The sequence below is a fragment of the Eurosta solidaginis genome, chromosome 4 (assembly GCF_040869045.1).
Source record: "Eurosta solidaginis isolate ZX-2024a chromosome 4, ASM4086904v1, whole genome shotgun sequence".
NCBI classification, from domain to species: Eukaryota; Metazoa; Arthropoda; class Insecta; order Diptera; family Tephritidae; genus Eurosta; species Eurosta solidaginis.
Window position 1 is genome coordinate 99810895 of NC_090322.1, and position 22284 is coordinate 99833178.

Genomic DNA, 22284 nt, shown 5'->3' on the forward strand with positions numbered 1-22284 from the left:
CAGATCCGCAAGACAAATAAAAGAAAAAATGATAACAAAAGGAATGATTTTAGTAACGAAATTGGTATATTTAAATGCGTTGCGATTGCGCGCCAAGATCGACTGTATCGTACAAAATTTTACAAATTGTGATTTTGTTTATATATGAGTGTATATGTGTGGTGTGACAATTTATGTGTGTGAACGTGTTAGTGTTAGTGTGTGGTGTGTTAAGTGGGCGGCAGGGTTGCACCTGACAGTGTGCTGGTGTTGCCACGCTCGTTTAGCCATCCCGGCCCCCTAGGCGAGTGATCAGCCTAGCAATCGTTGTAGCTGCTGCAGGGTTGCCACGACGTTACTTAGCCCTGATGGGCGACGGCTGCGCTGTGTGGTTGATGGTCGACGAGGTGATGCTTGAGGGCGATAGCGGGCCCCTGGGTGGGTCCACTGCCTTGGATGCTGGTTCTGCTGCCAATAGGGAAGTGGTGCTTGTGGTTGATGATGAGTGCGTGGCCGTTGACGCACGTTGTTGCGTGGTGATGGCACGACGGCGACGTTGCGCCTTGATGTCCGGTGGAGCAGGGTATGGTGTGGCCTGTCACACAGTTGGCATAATGTGCTGGAGGTACACTCGGTCGTTGCATGCCACAATGCCAAGCAATTTAGACAATGGCCGTGCGCTTGTGCCACCTGCTGCCGTTGAATCGGTTGCATGCCACGAAATATTGCGCATAGGCGTAGCGCATGTGGGCGGCGGCAGAGTGGGCAGCGCACGCCATGTGCCACTACCGGATCCCTTTGTGGCGTTTGCGGAGTGGCCGCTATGTTAGGCCTCTGCGATGCAGGACGAGGACTTTGGTCCGGTGGGCCCGTTGCTCGGGATGCAGTGTTGCGCGGCGCTGCTGTCGGGGTTGCGCGTGCTCGGGGAACGGTAACCGCTGAGCGGATGGTGGGTTTTGGGGCGGCTTCATCCACTTCCATGTCCATGATACCCTGTATGGAGAAAGAATGGACTTTAGTGTCTCATAAGGGCATATTGATTGCTTGATAGAAGCAGCTTTATGGACATATGTAAATATATCAATATAAATATCTTATTTATCATTTAACCTGTTTTCGATTGGTTTTTAAAGCATATTCGTTTAGATCGGTTAATTTGTTTAGGTTTGGTTTATTTTTATGCCATTAGATATTTGTGTGATCAATATTATCGGTGTTAGGGTCGATAGGTAAAAAGCAAAGCTTTACGAGCGGTCGAGTGAGTGTACCGTTTTGCGTACGCAGGTCAACTACTCGGATGTAACCGTCGGAGCCATAATGTACCTTTTCAAAGCGACCTAGCCGCCATTCAGTTATAGGGAGACATTCGTCATGAATTAGGACGCATTCTCCAATTTTTGGAGCTTCTTGTGTATTTTTCCATCGATATCGTTTAAGGAGGTCTTTTAGATATTCCTCCTTCCATCGGCGACTGAATTCGTGATGGATAATTTTAATTCGTTCCCATCGATTTATGAGGGATAGTGAGTCCCCATTTGCGTCAGGGATAGCCAGAAGTGGAGCTCCTCTCAGAAAATGCCCAGGAGTAAGGGCTGTAAAATAGGAGGGGTCTTGCGAGAGCGCTGAGAGTGGCCGGGAATTTAGAACGGCTTCCACTCGTATTAAAAGAGTCGTAAACTCTTCAAATGTAAATTTATTATTGCCAGCTGTTTTCTTAAAATGTAATTTAAAGCTTTTTACTGCTGATTCCCATAGTCCACGCATGTGTGGTGCACTGGGGGGAATAAATTGCCAATTAATGCCTTGGGGTGCGTATTTTTTAATGATTTCCGGCGAGACTTGCTGAGCGAATTGGATGAACTCCTTTTCGGTGGCTCTTTTTGCACCGATAAAGGTTTTTCCATTGTCGCTCATGATTTTTGAGGGAAATCCTCGCCGTCCGACAAAGCGTGCAAATTCCGCGAGAAAAGCTGAAGTGGTAAGATCAGAACATAACTCTAAGTGCACCGCTTTTGTCGTAAAACTTACAAAGACGGCCACGTAACCCTTCGTTATGGTAGAAGACCTTAGCATCGAGACCTTTAGCTGGAAAGGTCCGGCAAAATCAACACCCGTGATAGTGAAGGGCAGAGTGAAATTGCAGCGCTCAGGTGGTAAAGCTGCCATGATCTGCGTGCGCATTTTCTGTTTATGCAATGTGCATACTTTACACATGAAAATGCACCTTTTTATTAACGGCTTTAGTCGGGGTATATAATATTCCTGTCGGATCATTTGTTGCATTAGCCGAGGTTCGGCGTGTAACATTAATATATGCAGGTAATTAATAAAAAGTGTGGCAAATGCGGATTTTTCCGGAATTAATATAGGATGCCGTTCATTGTAGCTCATATTGGAGTTTGCTAGTCTACCATTGGCCCGAAGCAGACCCTTCGAGTCTAAAAAGGGGGTAAGAACTAACAATGGGCTCTTTTTGTCAATCGGCTTTGATGCCGTCAACAATGCCTTTTCACTGTTGCAATATCGATTTTGTGTGAATTCGATTAAGGATATTCTTGCCCGCTGCACATCTTGATGCGTTAGAGCAAAACTTGAGGTATTTGGGATTCCTCTTACTTTATTCTTTAAGCGATTTACAAATTGAAACATATACGCTACTACCCTTAACGCTCGGGGGAACGACGAAAATCGCTCAAGGATGTCGTTTTCCTCCAGAATCGCATGGAAGCCTTCGATTCTTCGACTTTCCGGGGCTATGATATTACGTGCAGGGGACTTTGGCCATGATTCTGGTGATTCTATTAGCCAATTAGGGCCATTCCACCAAAGTGTTGTGGTTGTTAGGTGCAGTGGTTTGCAGCCTCTTGTGCCAAGATCCGCAGGGTTATCAGCACTGGCTACATTTCGCCAAGTTGCTGGCCCAACTAGGTCAAGAATTTGAGCCGTGCGGTTTGACACGTATGTCTTCCAGGTATGCGGTGGGTTTTCTAACCAAGCTAAGACAATTTCTGAATCAGACCACAGATATAATTTTCGATTGCTTAGCTTTAAGCTGCTTTGTACGGTTGAGGCTAGCTTGGCGAGCAGAAGTGCTCCGCATAGCTCAAGCCGTGGAAGGCTTACGGTTTTAAGGGGTGCGACCTTGCCTTTTGCAACTAATAAACGGCTTGTAGTTCTGTCATTGTGTTGCGTTCGTATATAAATAGCTGCGCAGTATGCTTTTTCCGAAGCATCGCAGAAGCCGTGGAGTTCCACACGATGATCGGGTGAGAAGTTCACCCACCGAGATATTTGTATCTCGGATATAGTATGCAAGTTATTTGCAAATTGGGACCATTTTATTAACCGAAGTGGTTTGACTACTTCATCCCAATCTGTTCCATCTAGCCATAATTCTTGTATAAGGATTTTCGCTTGTATCATAATTGGCGCAAGCCATCCTGCGGGGTCGAAAAGTTTTGCCACAGATGACAGAATTTGTCTTTTCGTTTTTGCTGATATTGCAGATCTTGACTCAAGCGGGTATGAGAATTGATCTGATATCGCATTCCACTGTATGCCCAGGGTTTTGGTGGTGCTCTCTTTTTCAAATTTCAAAAAGTTTGTATCTAATAGATGCTCTTTATTTATATTCGCCAGTATTTCTGGATGGTTTGCAGTTATCTTTTTTAACGGGAAACCTGCTGAATCAAGAGCTTTGATGACTTGATGCAGTGATTCGCACGCTAGGGAAAGGCTATGACTTCCAGACAGGATGTCGTCTACATATGTTTGAGAGCTAAGCACCGGGCGGCTAGAGGTAGTTGCGCTTTGGTATCTTTTGCTAGTTCATGCAATGTTCGAATGGCCAGAAAGGGGGCGCAGTTTACGCCAAATGTCACCGTTTTCAGTTTGTAGTCTCGTATTGGACTACTAGGTGAATTACGAAATATTATACGTTGGTAATCTTGGTCGTCTGTATGTACAAGGATTTGTCTGTACATTTTTTCGACGTCACCATTGAATACGTATTTATACGTACGCCACTGTAAAATCAGTAGCATTAAGTCGGGTTGCAATGTTGGTCCCGTATATAGAACATCATTTAGTGAATTGCCTGAGTTCGTTCTTTTAGATGCATTAAATACCACTCTTACTTTTGTTGTAAGTTTTTCAGGTTTAATAACTGCATGGTGTGGGAGATAAAATGATTTATATTTACCGTTTGCAATTTTTTCATAGGAATCTACTGCTTCCATATGATCTTATTGTAGGTATTCCTCGAGGACGTTATCATATGAGGTTTTTAGATCGCCTTTCTTAAGTAAGTTTCTTTCCATACTTAGAAATTGCTGAAGTGCTGAGGTTCGTGATTGACCTAAGGCGAGTGTATCTGGATATTGGTGTTTAAATGGTAGTCGAACGACGTACCTCCCGTTACCTGATCTTGTAGTTGTGGATTCATAGAAAGCTTCACAATACTTATCTTCAGGTGTAGTAACGGGTATGGGAGGGAGTTCTTCCACTTCCCAAAATTTTTTCAATTGTGAGTTAAGATCGTCATTCGAAATATCTTCCACTTGCGTTGTGAATGTGAAGATTTTCTCTTTGACTTGGCCGCTTAAAATCCATCCGAAAATGGTATTTTGGGCCAAAAGGGTGTTGGAAATTTTCTCAACACCTTCTAGTATTATTTGGGGGATTAAGTCGCTTCCCAATAATATGTCGATTTGATCTGGTGTATGGCAATTAGGGTCGGCTAGTTTCAGATGCGAAAACTTTTGCCAATGCTTGCTTGGAAGCATATTTGTAAGTCGTGGTAGAACTATAGCGTGTGCTTTTATTCTTTGATCGGCGTTGTGAGAAACGAGGGTAATGAGGCAGATTTTAGTTGAGTTTTGTACTACTCTTCCGCCCATACCTGAAATTTCGAAATTGGCTGGTCTGGTTGGCAGATTCAACCTGCTTTGAACCTTAGAGGTTATGAAGGATCGCTGTGATCCTTGATCTATAAGGGCTCTTAATTTAAACAATTCTCCTCGGTGTTCTATAGAAACAATTGCTGTGGGTAGTAAGGTTTTGCTTTCATTATCGGAATGAAGCGTTTGAATGTTGGCAGATTTTGAACAACATGGTTGTTCTTGGCAATTTTCGGGATTTCCCGTTTCGGGATTTTCAGACGTAGCAGTTGCAGCTAGTCCTGTGGTTCTTTTAGCGTTAAAGCTATTTTGGTTATTATTATAATTGTTATTATGGAGCAACGAATTATGTCTCCTTTGGCAATGTGAGCAGCTGTATTTGCTCGGACAATTCTGTAGCGAATGAGTACTAGATAAGCAGTTCGTACAGAGTTTTTTGGTTCTAACCAGATTATTTCTCTCATTTACTGACAAGTTTTTAAATTTCTCGCAAGATCTTATTGCATGACCTCCATTGCACAGTTCGCATGACGGATATCTTCGTTGTTCTGAAGTGAACGACTGGTTTCTATTGAAACTCTTATTGTTTGAATTATAATTATTGGCTTGGGGTTTAAAGAAGTTTTTGTTTTGCATTTGTTGCATATTTTTTGGCTTTGTTGCTTTATTATCTACCCGTTCTGCGATTTCGAACTGGGTGGTGAGGAAATCTTTCATTTGTTGCCACGTTGGGCATTTTTTTCGGGATGAGAGAGATTGCTCCCATAAAATTAATGATTTTTCTGGTAGTGTGGCAGCGCAAATATTTACCAGAATGGGGTCCCAGTTTTCAGTGGGAATATTTTGGGTTGCTAGAACCGATAAACAGTTTGTAACTGTTGCTTGTAGTTTAAGAAATTCCTCACTTGTTTCTTTTTGAATTTTTGGCAAGTTCATTAATGTGGTTATTTGTTTATCAACCAACACTCCTTCATTTTCATATCTACTCTTTAACGCTTCCCAAGCCAGATTAAAATTGTCGTCATTAAGTGCGAATTGTTTTACTATAGCCCCTGCTTGACCTTTGGTTTTATTTCTTAAATGGTATAATTTTTGGGCTTGTGATAACTTTGGGTGATTTATATATACGGCTGTAAACATGTCCCGGAAGGACGGCCATTGTTCATAACCCCCATGAAATACTTCGGTATCACATGCTGGTACTTTAAGATATATGCCTGAACTTGCTTCGTTATTTGGTATTTGGGGCAGCTCTACTCGTTGAGGTGGAGTAGGTGCAGTAACCGGCTTTAGAAGTTTGAGTTGATCGGAGATCATAGCCTTTGTTTCTTCGTATCGGTCTAAGCAGTTTTCGTATTTTGAATACGCCGAGTCTTTAAAATTGTCAGGTAACTCTGAATCGTCGGTTTCGATAATTGCGTCATACGCAGATTGGAGTCGTGTCCAAAATCTTTCAAGCGATTTTTCTTTTACCTCGAGAACCGATTCCGTGTTTTCCTCTATAGGTAATGAGGAGAATCTAGTGCAGTATTTCATGACACTGTCACTTTCTGCAATGAATTTTGCAGCTGAAAAATCTTTCCCTTTTTTGGCTTTTGAACCCTGTTTTGCGCGTGTAGCGTCTGCAGGGGTACCTTGGGGTTTTTCTTCATCACCCATTTTTGGTGGAATTAAAAGAGGCGTTTTAGGGTCAGTTGACATTTATTTCAAAAATGTGTTATATATGTAATATATTTGTGGCTTTGTTTTCTTCACTAAGTGGAAGTTGTTTTTTTTTAATTTAATTTTTTTTTTTCGCGTTTATAATAAATGCAAATATAGAGGTACAAATTTAATTATGATATGTAATTTTGTATTTATATTCTTTTGTTTCTTTTGTTTTGCGCGCGACTGTAGTTTCTAACGCGGTATTAATTTAAGTAATTAACTAATGCAATAAATATGCAATCAAACAGATCTTTGTTTATGTTTTATCAAACTTAATGCTTTTATGCTAAAAAAGTTTGTTGGGTTGCGCTTCAAGTAAGACCGGTTATTACCTTACTTGTATATATGTATGTTTGTTTATTAAGCTATTGCGGAGGTGGCTAAACACAAGTTAGTGTGTTTGTTTATTTGTATGTCTAGAACAATAGATAAATAACAAATTTGTTTTGTTTTGGTTTTCTTTCCTTTAAAGTCAAGGAACTGGTGATTTGGGTTTTTTCTTATATTGCAGCTTTGTCGCTGACCAAGCGTTTATTTGTTTGTGCAAATTTTACCCTGAATATGCTTTGTAATATATGTATTTAAGTGCTAAGTAGGTAAAGTAAAGTGCGTTGGAAATGATTATTATTTTTCCTTTTTCTTGTGCCTACTGCTTATTTAGTTTACACAATCCTGCCTTTGCTTGACTTATGGATATGTTAAGAGAAGCAAGCAGAGGGGGTATTGCGGGATAAATTTGCAAGTGAAAACTTGAATGTTAATTTGTTTTTGTTTTATCGTGATTAAGTTGCGCTTAGCAACCAGAAAAATAAGCAGTAGATGGGTTTTTTTTTTTTTGTGTGTTGTCCTTTATTATAGATCTATATTTGTATGATTTGTATATGGGCTCAATAGTTTATTTTACCGTATGTTTAGATATAAGGTTGATCCAAATATGTATATTATGTTCTTTTTGGGTGCAAACAACGGGACTATAAATTTATATTTGTATATGTAATATCGAAATATGTGATATGTATATATATAATATAGTGCAAATCCTACTTTTTGCCGCAATTAATTTTTTATACTTATATATATGTATATATATATATTTTTTTGTTAAGCAATCCTGCTTCGAGCTCTTTTTTGAAAGGCGAAGGGGTATTGCGGGACAATATTGGCAAGTATATACTTGCAATTACAGCGGTCTTTTTGGATTTGCTATTGTGCTAGCACAGGAAAAAATTTATTAGCCGTTAGGGAATAACAATTTATTGTTAAAGTATTTGCTTCCTTTTTTTTTCCTTTTCCACTAAGGCAATTCTACTATTGGTTAGATAAAACTTACCGCAATCTATCAGGGGTTAGAGTGAGTACCTGTGTTGTTGGTATTAGTTTTTAAGTAAGTTTTAAGGTATTTTTTTATTTTTTTTTTTGTTAATTTTTGCTTGTGTTATAAATACACGCCCGGAATTATTTTTAACCCTCAATTTAATTTTTTAAGCGTTTAATAAATATTTTTAAAATATTGTGTTTTGCGGATTTTTAATAAAATATTTTTTTTTTTTTTTTTCACCCTAATGTGTATCCAGTTTCACTGTAGTTATATATATATATGTATATGTTTCATATGTTTTTGAGGTTTTCGCGCCCGTTCTGTTTGTTTTATTTTATGTGATTTTTTGTGTTTTAAGACCCGTATATGCTTTGTTGTTTTTGTAAATATTTATCGCGCCCGTATTATTTTTGACTTATTAATTTTTTATGTTCAATGTATGTATTTTATGTATATTTTGTTAGTGCACTTGTAACTATTTTGCACTTGGGCTTTTGTATAATATTTATGTTATTTAATTTTTTTGTGTGGACTGTATTGTCTCTTGTTTTTTATTTTGTGTTTTCACTGTCCATAGGTGCCTTTCTTTACGGCTTGATGGACCATAGATATTTCTTTAGCCCTTCTCTTTCACTGTTCACTGCACTCACCTTGCACTCGAACGATCGAATCAGATCCGCAAGACAAATAAAAGAAAAAATGATAAGAAAAGGAATGATTTTAGTAACGAAATTGGTATATTTAAATGCGTTGCGATTGCGCGCCAAGATCGACTGTATCGTACAAAATTTTACAAATTGTGATTTTGTTTATATATGAGTGTATATGTGTGGTGTGACAATTTATGTGTGTGAACGTGTTAGTGTTAGTGTGTGGTGTGTTAAGTGGGCGGCAGGGTTGCACCTGACAGTGTGCTGGTGTTGCCACGCTCGCTTAGCCAACAATGTTTCATCCCTTTTTTCATATTTGGTATAGAATTATGGCATTTTTTTTCATTTTTCGTAATTTTTGATATCAAAAATGTGGGCTTGGTTATAGTCGGATGTCGGCCATTTTTTATACCAAGATAAAGTGAGTTCCGATAAATACGTGAACTAAGTTTAGTAAAGATATATCGATTTTTGCTCGAGTTATCGTGTTAAGAGCCGAGCGAAAGGACATACGCTCGACTGTGTATAAAAACTGCGCGTGGCTTCGACCGATTTTTCCCATTTTCACAGAAAACAGTTATCGTCATAGAATCTATGCCCCTAACAAATTTCACCAGGATTGGTTAATTTTTGTTCGACTTATGGCATTTGTTACGTGGCTGACTGTTTGGATGGCGAGGAGCGGCGGCAAGAAAGTATGCTTGCGTGCCCAGGCTAGCTCGTCGTCTTGGGCGGGGCATTTCACCACCGTCCTCACCCACAGCCATATGAACAAAAAGGGTTCATACCTGCATGTGTTGTAAAAGAGAGGAAATCTGAAAAAGGTGGAAACATACGTGAGGGGCACAGTTAAGAGGGGGAAAAGATGGAGGCTTTTCCTGTCAGGTGGAGTCTAGCCTCCTTCTGCAGTGCAACTTGCACCGCACCGTGGGCACTGTGCTGACTCCTGTTTACTTAAAGTGCCCCCAAACCTGACTCAAGTCTGTCTGTCTACCAGTCTATTAGGCCATCACCCCTATGTCCCCTCTTAAGCCCAGAGCAACACACACACCAAAGATCCTAAAATCAGTCCTCCATTGCAGTGATCAACAAAAAGCTCAACTCTTAAAATTTCAAATCGTTATAAGCATATCTTTATTTATAATTTGTTAAACCTATCTCCTACTAAGTGTGATTCCTCAGGTATTTTCACAAAAAAAAGAAAATCTATAAAAACTTAAATTCTAACAATTCCTTAATATAAAAAATCCAAAAATATGAATTATCAAAAAAAAAAAAAAAATAAAATAAAAAACATAAAAAAATTTAAAAATTAGTCGAAATAACAATATGCTAATCAAAAATCCAACGTTAGCTATCGCTTTAACAACCGATATACAAGCAAAAACCCGTATATTATTTAAACTTAGTATTTGATACCAAAAAGGCAAGACAAATATATTTGATGAAAAAGAAGTTAACGAGAAAAATAATCTGATGTATGCGAACAAGCACATCCTAATGGTTGCCGTATCTATATATGTCTTTCAATATCTTTAAAATTGCAGGAAAAAAACAAAATTTATGTATATGGCAAAAATTCAAACGCTAAGCAAAAATTAAAGGTAAATCCCTGACCTAGGCTAAGGCGTTAGGTATATCGGTCATTGACATATATGTAAAGAAATGGAACACAATTAGTATGGTAATTTTTCTCACTCATCTGATCTCAGCACATCAGGGAGTGAGGAAGGGAAATTTACATGCATATGTCTTTGCCTACTCATAAAAATACCATTTACTGCCTGAGCAAAGGTTCAACGAAATTTTGAAACGTCACCGCGATCACTCACTCGCGATAGCGGGCGGCGAGTGGGTAAACACGCAGAATTAACAAAATTAGAAACCGAGAGGAATACGCAAACAAAATGAATGTGACCAAAAGAAAATAGTATAGAAAAGAATAAAAAAAAAATGGAAAATTTAAAACGAAATCGGTAATTAAAGTGCTAATATATATACGTTGAATATAAACCTAATTAGGAGAACTAAAGTACAATTGCTACGAACTAAATGTAAAAAAAGCGGAAATGATGAAGTGAACAAAATAAATAAATATATGTTATTAAAAAAAACTATTGACAAAAATGAATAATAAAATTGCAAGAAAATTCCAACGTTAATATTAATAAGCATAAAAAGGTGAGGCAAATTAGTGATAAAACTCATTAAAAAAAGAAATTCCGATAGAAAAAAAGCATGTGTCAAATGCCCTTTTATGCCCTCCTTGGGCGTTCGATGTTGATGGCGTCGGCGATGGTGACGTCGATGTGTTGCTGCTGTTGTTGTCGCTTCTTGACGTTGCGTGTGTGCTGGCGGCATCGCTGTCGTCGCTGCTGCTGTCTACCGGCCACTTTCGGTCACTTTGGCCGATCCTCTCTCTTGCGCTCTCTCTCTCTCCCTTCTCCGAACTGCTTTACTGCTCGGCGGTCCCAATATTCCGGCGTTCCTACTGTCGCTCTGGGTAATGATATATACGGGTAAGTATTCTGGCCCGTTTCCTTCGTCCCGCCAGAGAATTCTGCAAAAGAAAAAAAAAACCGAAATGACAAAAATCAAAATTTACAGCTGGTGTCTTTGTACATATGTATATACCTCACATAGCCATATTTTCCCAAGTACGGGTGAGTATCTTCGATACCGAACTTTGGCTTATATGTCTATATGTCGGTATGTACATATATATATCAAATGCAAAAAAAATTTAACTTTCATAATTTAACTTGTTCTTTTTAATTTTAGCTGAATATTATTTAATGTGTAATTTAGAAAAAGTTTATTTAGGCTTAATTTTTAGTTTTATTTTAAATTAATGTAATTTAGTTTAATTCCAATTTCATTTCAAAAAAAGCTTTTATTCATTTCAATTTCAAATTTATTTCTAACCGGTGTTGTGTAATTTACTTTTGATTTCACCTTTAGCAAGTTTACTTTAAATTAATATTGATTTTATTTTAATTCAATTTAATTTTTGATTCTACTTTAAATAAATTTAATTTAATTAATTTTGGGTTTTATTTTAAGAAATTTTATTTCAATTTAATTTTCGTTTTTAATTTAGTTACTTTTTATTCGGTTTAATTTTGCTTTTTTTTAAATAAATTTTTTTAAATTAAATTTTGGAATTTTATTTCAAATAAAGAACTTTAGGTTATCATTGCTTTTATTTCGAACTAATTTAATTTAAGCTACTTTTGATTTAATTTTCAACACATTTGGTTTATTTAAATTTAGATTTTTTTTAGGCAAATTTAGTTTAATTTCTTTTTGCGTTAATTTTAAATAACTTTAATTTAATTTAATTTTGATTTTACTTTAACTAAATTTAATTTCATATAAATTTTATTTTTCTTTTTATATTAATTTTATTTTTAGTTTAATTTACATTTTATTTCAAATAAATTTTATCTTCGGTTTAATTTTGGGTTTTTTCTTTTCTTATTTTTAATGCTATTTTTATTTTTTTTTTATTTTTATTTATTTTATTTTTATTTTAAACACTTCTATTTTATTTATTATTTAGTTCTATTTTTATCTTACGTAGGTTTTATTTGCTTTTACATTTTATTTTAAATAAAGTGTAATTTTTTTATCAGAAATTATTTTATTTAAAATTACGTTTCATACCATTTAACTTCATCACAACTTTTTATTAATTTTATTCACCATTTAAAATTGCTTTTAGTTTATAACACCTTTGGTTTCTTTTATGCAAAAAATCTACTTTATAAAAAGGAATTTAAAGAAGAAAAAAAAAGTTTTATATAAAAGTGCGTTTAATTTTAGTGCAAAATTAATTTCTTATAAAACTTTTTAAAAGCAAGACAAAAAAGGAAATTTACAATTTATTTTTATACTTGATTGAAATTTGAGTGTCTTAAATTCATGCAAAAAAGGTTTTATCTAAATTTAAAGAGAGCAACCAAAAAAATTAATCAAACAATTTTTAAATAAAAAGAATTTTTAGAACTGTATTACACTTACCGGTGGCAGGATGTTGAAGGGTTTTTTTTTCTTCTTCCCTGGGTTTCCGGTTTCTTTAAAAAAGTGTATTGCCGCCAAAACTCTACGACCGTATCGGTATTTTTTTTTTTTCACATAAAAAATATATATATAGTTTTTTTTTTTACTTTGTGTTACTACTGTCACACGCGACTTTTCCCCAACACGACCACGCACTATTGAGACAACTTTTCTAATGAACTTCTGAGTTTCGGTTAAATCTTCACATACCCGTATCTAAACGGAATTCCCTACATTTCACTCAAACACACCACACACACATACGTACTTTGCTGTCGTTTTTTCCACACGCACACACCCACGCATGCGCGTAGCACCATCCTTCCACTAATGCTGCGCAACACGTCCGGATACCGGGATTAAGATACTTTTGCATAGAATGCATATGGTTTGGTTGCTGATGATGTTTTTGCCCTTAAGACTGGCGTAACAGGCTCGCATCCGCCGATGGGGCATGCTCCCTGGAGCGAGTGCGTAAAAAAGTTTCATACGCCACCTTTCCGTTTTGTCTTCTCTAACAGCTCAATGTGTGGCCTCGACCCACGCCTCAATGCCGGGCAAGTAACAACGTTTAAATAATGTAAATAATGTCAGTGTCTACCTATTACTATATCACAGATCCACTTTTGGTCCTAAGCATCTAATTACTAAAATATCACAGTGTTAAAAAAAGCTAAGTAGTCAAGATTAGTTAGGGTCAATATCACAGATAGGGTTAAGGTAAGAGAAAGAATTAAAAATATCACAGTTGGCTATGTATAAATACGTAAATAGTCAAAAACTAAAACCAGATAATAGGGAATAAATAATTGCAACAATAATTCCAAGCGGGTATAATAATCACTAAATGGTCAGGTAAGCGTATCCATATAAAATAAAATCACTGGGTTTAAAAAAATAAATACTAAATTAATAAGGAACATTTTTTTCAGATACGTCAATAAATAATTACATCTTCAGACATGCTAATAAATAGGTATAAACAAACAAATGTTAGTCAAAAGTTATTCAGACACAACGACACTTAACATATAACATTTAACATATATTCACTGCTCTACTTGGCAAAAATGTCTTTAGCATGGTATACCCCGATCTTTTTCCCACTTGAATCACCCAGCTCATACATCGAATTTTCAATTGCCTTTAGTACTATACATTTGACTTGCTTGGGGGCAAGCTTGGCATTATAATGATCAATCTGAGAGCTCTGCTTAAAATTGCGGCGGTATACCACTTGTCCAATTTGAAACCTAACATCTCTACCTCTAGTATCATATACCTTCCTACTACGCTCGTGTGCTAACTTCAGCTCTTTCTTAATTTTTTTCTCTAATCAATTGCAACCTATCGCCCTTTGTCTCCACTTCGCAATCAACATCCTTCAGGGAGCCTAACTTCCGGCATAGCTCATATGATGCTGCATGCAGTATCATTGGCATACGGAAAGTGGCCTGGTAGGGTGACATGTTGATTGCGGAGTGGACGGCACTTCGCAGAGCAAACGCCGCATCGCTAATATGTCGGTCCCAGTTCTTTTGGTTTTCATCGATAAATTATCTTACGATCTGTAGTACGGAACGATTCACTCTTTCTGCGACGTTTCCCTGCGGTGAATAAAACGCTGTCTTGATATGGGCAGTACCATATTTTTCTAGGAGGGTGGCGAAAGTTCCTGAAATGAATTGTCTTCCATTGTCCGAATGGATGTATTCGGGTACCCCGAATATATGGAAGACTTCTCGTTGCAGAAATTTCACCACCTCGGCTGAAGTAGCTTTCCGCATGGGCTTCAAAAACACAAATTTTGTAAAATGATCTAAACATACAAACACGAAGACTTTTCCATCAGACGTACGAGGATAAGGACCCAAAAAATCTACAAACAAACGTTGAAAAGGCCGTTTGGTTACATGTTGCTTTCCCATTAGCGGTCTGTGAAAAGCATTTTGGGTTTTACTTTCCGTGCAAACTTCACATCCCTTTACATAACTACATACTTCTGTGACCATTCCTGGCCAGTAATATCTTTCCCGTAACTGCGACAAAGTTTTATGTATGCCCCCATGTCCTGCTGGAGGAGAGCTGTGAGCCGACTCTACCAATCCCTGCCATAGTTCCGACGGAACCCAAAGCTTCCAGGCATGGTCCGCTTGAAGAGCGTCTCCCCGGTCAAACTGAGTCCGTTTATATACGTATCCGTTAGATACGCATAAGTCAGGCAACTTGTCCTTGTTATCTGCCACTGTTTTTCGCAATTCGCAGTATTCGTCGGAGTCAAAATATGGGGAGTCTAGACTGACGTCCATTACTCTATCACTGGGTATTATCTCTTCCATATCGATTCGGGAAAGGGTATCCGGTACAACGTTCTGCGAGCCTTTTCGATGCTCTATATCAAAGTCGAAGCTTTGGAGTTTTAAACTCCATCTAGCGAGTCGTCCTGCAAGATCCTTTTGATTCATAAGCCATTTTAAACTTGCGTCGTCTATTATTATGGTGACGGGCAAGCCCTCCCCGTAAGGCCGACATCTTTTTACGCTTAGAACCGCTGCGTAACACTCCAGCTCGGTGACGCGATAATTTCTTTGAGTCTTCTTTAGTTGTGCTGACATGTAGGCGATTGGTCTCTGGTTATTGTCTTCGTCTAGTTGGAAAAGAACTCCGCCCACTCCGTCTGTCGATGCATCACATTGAATATAAAACCGTCTGTTAAAGTCCGGATGAGTAAGCACTGGCGCAGATATCAAACTTTGTTTGAGTTTGTCAAGTGAAATTTTGGCGTCGTCAGTCATTGTAAATTTCTTAATCTTTTCCTTAGTGAGGCAGTCGTGCAGCGGAGCTGCAATAGTCGCATAATCTTGTATGAAGCGTCGGTACCATTTTGACATGCCCAAGAACCGTCGCAACTGCTTCGGGGTTTTTGGTTCAGGAAAGTCCCTCACAGCTGCTACCTTGTTGGCATCCGTACGGATACAGCCATCTCCTACAACATATCCGAGGTATCGGACCTCTTTATAGCAGAATTTACTTTTTTCGACATTTACCGTTAAGTTTGCTTCGCGCAGACACCGAGCGACCTTTTCTATCAAACATATATGGACGAAAAATCTTCAGAACAAACTAACAAGTCATCAAGATACACAAACACACATTCACGTAACACAGCGGGTATAATCTTGTCCATTAATCGACACATTATTTAAGCCGCTGTTTAGGCCCGAAGCCTAAATTCATATCAACTCGCGCCACCCTAATAGCACCCCTTTATCGACCACTAGTTCGCCCACATGCATGTATGTGTGTGCATAGGTAGGGTTATGTTGTCCGTACACATATACATGCATGCCGGTACAACTATGTGGGGAAGCTTCCCCTTAAAACCGGAGACTTTTTTCCGCGGTTCAACGGTTGTCCTCGACAAGGCAACCGTCTACTTTTCCAGCGATCGTTGAGCGAACCAGAGCTAACACTGTCCGAGGAGCCCCGCTACATTTGATTACAAAAGGTAAATTATTGTACTAATTTTAATTTTCACTTCAAATAAAATCATTATTATAACGAGAAATATCTCTCGCCTCCTTTTCTTTTCTTTTTAAATTTAACCCAAACGCAATTGTGGTGCCTCCACTCCGTTGCCGAGTTTGCGACACACCACAATTGTTCACCGCGTTGCACAGTCCAAAGGCCATTACTGTAAACTGATAGAGGGGTCTCCCTGGCACAGTGAACGCTGTCTTATCCCTGGACCTTTTTTCCAACGGAATCTGCAAGAAGGCTTCCTTCAGGTCTATAGCTGATATATACCTCATATTTTGCAGCCGGCTAAGAATTCCGTCGATATGAGGGAGTGGATAGGCGTCTTTGATTGTACGCTCATTAACTTTAAGCGCATCAAGACAAGGACGAATTTTGGTTCCTTTTATAACGAGGGATACTGGAGAATTCCAGCTACTATTTGATTCTTCTTTTACACCCATGCTAAGCATTCGGTCTAGTTCTGCATAAACTAATTTTTGTATCGCTGGTGAGATGGGGTAATGGCGTTGTTTGACAGGAAGGTTCTCATCGCGTACTTCTATTACATGTTCTTCTAATCCAATTCGACCTAATCCTAAGACAGCGAACGACGGGAATTGTGCCTTTACCTTCTCTAGAGCTATCTTTTCCTCATTAACCTCTAAAAATTTTGTGCTTTCCTAACCCAGACAACAAGCTACTGCCCCTGAATCATGTAAAGCCAGCACCTCTTTGCCCCCTATCTTAACTTGCGCAAAAAATCTATTGTCACCTTTGACTGTAACGATCGTGGATATTATTTTATGCTGAATTCTCCTAAACATTTTCCGCTTCTCCCTCATTTTCAGCCTTACCAACAACGACACTAACAAAAAAGTAGAGTTCATACCTAAGTGCTAAAAGGAATAGGGGAAAGCTGAAAGAGATACAATAGACGTAAGGGGAACAGAGATAGCTAGCAGGGGCTCGTCACCATGCCACACGCCACCTCTGTCTTACCACTGAAAGTCAGCTACATAACACATTAAAAATATTCTAGACAAATTAAATGAAAAAGGGCGGAGCCACGCCCATTTTGCAATTTTCTGTTAATTTTATATTTCGTTGCACTATATCAGTACTGGAGTTGAATGTTGACATAATTTACTTATATACTGTAAAGATATTAAATTTTTTGTTATAATTTGACTTAAAAAAAATTTTTTTTTTAAAGTGGGCGTGTTCGTCATACGATTTTGCTAATTTTTATTTAGCACACATATAGGAATAGGAGTAACGCTCTTGCCAAAATTTCACGATGATATCTTCAACGACTGCCAAATTACGGCTTGCAAAACTTTCAAATTACCTTCTTTCAAAAGAGGGCGGTGCCACGCCCATTGTCCAAAGTTTTACTAATTTTATATTCTACGTCATAAAATCAACACACCTACCAAGTTTCATCGCTTTATCCGTATTTGGTAATGAATTATCTCACTTTTTGGGTTTTTCGAAATTTTCTATATCGAAAAAGTGGGCGTGGTTATAGTCCGATTTCGTTCATTTTAAATAGCGATATGAGATGAGTCCCCAGGAACGTACATAATTTCATCATGATACTTCAAAATTTACTCAAGTTATCGTATTTACGGAGGGACGGGCGGACGGACATGGCTAAATAAATTTCTTTTTTCGCTCAGATCATTTTGATATATAGAAGTCTATATCTATCTCGATTAATTTATGCCGTTACAGATTACCGTTATGAGAACAAAGTTAATATACTGTGTGAGCTCTGCTCAGCTCACTATAAAAATTAGATAAGACTACAGTGGCGTATAAGAATACTAAAATGGTACAATAGCACTCACCCACAATGTCAATAATGCATTGCCACGTCGCGTCGAAGGCCTTCTCGCTAGTGAACAGCAGCATGATGGTCACTCTTGTGATTATTTCGTTAGCATGTATTTTGTTGTTATTTTTAATTTGTTTTACGCATTTAGCATTATTATTAGCTTATAAAAAAAATAGTTTTATTTGACTACAAACAAATAATGCCGCAGAAAAAATAATTAAGGTGTCCTAATTTTTGGATTCACACTGTACTTAGGGAGCTAAAGAGCCAGTTAGATCATAAGCAAAAATAAAAGAAACAAAATGCAAGATTAGAGCAGATAAAAGAAATTATGAATAAAACCCGCTTACTATAATATATCTCTGGAAAAGCTACAGTGGAATTGAAAAGAATCTTGATGACTTGTTGAGTTAAGCTAGGGTTGTTATCATGCGGTTCTAAACCACATGAGTACAACAATAACTTACGAAATAATTATATATGTATAACTAAATTTTTTTATTGCTATACTAAAATAAATAATATTTTTATCTTTTACTTCAGTTTTCTTATTCTTAAAAATTTAATTATGTATGTGTGAATATATGTATGTGATTCCTACATACCTATATGCATACGATATTTCTTTTACATATGCAAAAGTAACGAAATCAAAAAGCTAAAACAAAAATCTTATAAAGTTTGAATTATATTGTAACGAATTTACTGCAATTCCTCTTATTCCAAATCTTCTGCTAACGTTCGTATCACTAAACTGTTGAATAAATAACTCCACTATTCAATAATGCAAAATGGCCTTTATTAAAGTTCTTCACAATAACACTACTATCGATCGCCAGATAGCGTCTTAAAAGAAACTGATTGTAGCGCCTCTACTGTTGCTGCCTTTTATACTCTGTTATTTCCTTATTGCATCTTCTAGGCGCTTCCAGAATTTACTGAGTTACTGCTATAAAATTGTAACTACAAATGCTTGTGTATAGCTTCTCATATGCGCGTGTATTTGTGAGCGACACTTCCACAATTATAATTGCATACTTTTGGGAGCATCTCAGATAAGATATCTGCATGTGTTTATGCGTATCTTCTCCGCTGCGTGTACGTACATATGTGTAGACATAATGATTGATCTATTGATGTGCATACAAGTCACTGCTTAGCATCGCTTAGAGATGACAGTACCCCTTAGTGTTGCTATTATTCGTAACAATATTTTCGTTTTTTTTTGTTTTAATTAATTTTTAAGGCATCTATATATATATGTACGAATCTACATATATATGTATATTGAAATGATTTCTTAAAAGAGAAGAAAGTATGTGTTTTAATATAAAAAAGATTTAAATTAGAAAATTTTGAAAATTTGAAAGAAAAGTCTAGAGTTCAGTTCTTTTCCTTAGGAACTATGCATATATGTCGCTAAATTAATTTAGCTTTCTTTATATAAAAAGAATGGAAATTTACAATTAACAAAAGGTCCTAATAGCTAGTGTCAATATTTCAAAATTTGTCGTTTTAAGGCTTTGAAGAGATATACAGGATTTCCTGGTATATGTTATGGTCCACTTCCACTTGGGAGATTCACCCTTGGAACGTACTAGGTGACTAGTGATAGGTGAAAAGGTCAGTACTCACCCCCACTCATGGTTGCCTGAGGTCGTTAAACACTCTCTTTGCTTATTTAGTGCAAGTGGCATCGCCAAGAATTTTATCCCATTAGCTGATTTTGTTTCTTCCATTGCACTGGTATAAGGATTGTCAAAAAGGGATGGCAAAAGCAAAACATAATCAACACATTGGTAATTTATGCTGTCGTGATTGTGAATATTTTGTTTTTTTTTTCAGCGCTTTAAGCTAGTTCTATTGGCAAGTCCGGTTAACTTAGCGCATAATTCTCTCACGACACAAAAGTTGCTTCCTCTAAATCCCATACGCCTATCATCAACACGACGACTTTGAAATCTGAACATGGCACTTGTGGCAGGGGTATGAGCCAGCCATCAGGTTGAACGAGACGATATGGCGATAAAACATCGGTGTATCGATTAATCGGGGGATCCAGATAACGGAAGCCAGAGACAGAAGTTGGCTTCCTTTTTCTTTTTCGATTGGGCATTTTGAAAAGAAAAATTTTAGAATCCAACTGGGAGAAGCGAGTGGAAATCACCGCGGTTTGGTATTTGCGTCATCATCACCTTTGGCCATCACGACTTCATTTTTCCTTGCAATTGAGAATTTTCAACAAACGAACGCATTTTGTGTTTAACGCGGATTACGCTTCTATTGATTAGTTCATTAAAGTTGCTCTCTAGATTGGAAATACCCGTATGCAGGTGCTACAAGTACTTCATAATTGTTAAATCTATTGGTTACTCCGTCGCATAGTGGTGCAGTGAAATAGTTGGTTACTGAAAACGGCAATCCAGCCAAAAAGAATTAACAAATGTGATTAAAATAAACGTCAACCGAACAATAAAACACCAATCAGGGTAATATCGGAAAAGCAAATTAAACAAGCAGCAGTAGGAGAGGAATAGATATAAAAGTGCGAGTATCTTATCGGATACCCCACAGTATGCGCTATAAGTTGCATACGAACTGCGGTCGATTAATTAAAATTTCCGAAACGGTTAGCATTCAATAAATTTACTTTGCTAGAAAAGTCACTGCGCTAGCACATATTCAGGATCCTCTAAAATACTACCAAGCCAACGGTACCGTCAGGTTCAAGGGCTGAAAACCACCACCAACTGTGTCTAGTAATACTATGCGCCAACCACCATCGCCAGTGCCCACAACAATCACTTCGACCGCGCAACCACGAGCGCAATAACCAAAACCAACCATCTCATAAACTACTCCACCAGTAGCCACCACCACTAGTTAGCCACCAGCACAACTATTAACATTGCGCGCCAAAACCGAGCACAACCACCATCGTCGCGCGCCAAAACCGCGCACGGCCACTGTTAACCGCGCCATCCAAACGCGCAACAACCACCAGCAACAACCACCCAGCTTCCACCAGCTGCAACAGCAACAGCAGGACCTCCGAATATAGGCCTGCTGCAACAACACCAGCTGCAATAACAACAGCAGGGCCGCCGAATATAGGCCTGCTGCAACAACACCAGCTACAACAACAACAGCAGGGTCGCCGAATATAGGCCTGCTGCAACAACACCAGCTGCTAATATATGATAATGAATCGGAAATTGCCAACAATTTAAATAAATATTTTGTAGATAGCATCCAAGACATTTGTAGTAATATAGAAGTATTTGATAGAGAAGCCAATATACCTAGTCTAACTAATTTTGTCTTTATATTTGACCAAGTTAGTATGGATGACGTATTAAAAATTGTCAGTAAATATAAAGCCAAAAGAGGTGGAAAAAAATTGTTATCAGATGGCGTTGTGAAAGACGCAATACCCTATTTAGCTTTTTTCTATGCTCAAATTATAAATGAAAGTTTAAGCACTGGCATATTTCCAACCATTTGGAAAACCTCAACTATAATACCAATAGAAAAAGTTGCAAAAATTATTAAAGCAGAGGAGCTGAGACCAATAAATACTTTGTCCAGTGATGAGAAAATTTTAGAGCTGGTAGTTAAAAATCAATTTGTTCAATATTTAGAAAATAATAAGATACTTATACCTCAACAGTCAGGATTTCGACAGAATCATTCTTGCGAAACAGCTTTTAACATGGTTACAGCTGAATGGAAAGAAAAACTTAATAACAAAAAGTCGATTATTGCAGTCTTCATTGATCTCAAAAGAGCCTTTGAAACTATCGATCAGAAAATATTATTAGAAAAATTATCAAGCATTGGTATTAAGACATTGAATTAGACTGGTTTGATAATTTCTTAACAAATCGTAAGCAAAGAACAATAATTGGTTCAGCATTAGCGGACGAAGTTCACGCTAAGATTGGTTTGCCCCAAGGCTCTGTGCTAGCTCCAATTTAATTTAATATTTATATTAATGATATTAAGTCTATATTAAAATTCAGTACCATAAAACTATTCGCGGATGATGCACTAATTTCCATAAATGGTAGGAATGAACATGAAATAAGAGAAAACTACAAAGTGATTTAGATGCTCTCTATATTTGGCTGTGTGGTAACAGACTAAAAATTAATATTGAAAAAACTAAATACATGGTAATAACAAGGAAGAATATTGCTCATTTTGAAACTATTAATATAAATAATACTAAAATTGAAAAGGTGCAGACGGTTAAATATCTCGGCATTCAAATAGATTATAAACTAAAATTTGATGGCCATGTTGATTATATAA

At 37.4% G+C, this 22284-nt stretch overlaps 1 protein-coding gene across 1 annotated transcript; it reads right to left on the reverse strand.

The window, feature by feature from the left end:
• Positions 1-291: 291 nt before the first annotated feature.
• Positions 292-8680, reverse strand: LOC137248081 (uncharacterized). The gene is made up of 2 exons (XM_067778961.1): positions 8553-8680; positions 292-972 (listed from the first exon to the last, which is right to left on the reverse strand). The coding sequence occupies exon 2, from the start codon at positions 964-966 to the stop codon at positions 292-294; it is 675 nt and encodes a 224-aa protein (XP_067635062.1). The 5' UTR covers positions 967-972; positions 8553-8680.
• Positions 8681-22284: the final 13604 nt, after the last annotated feature.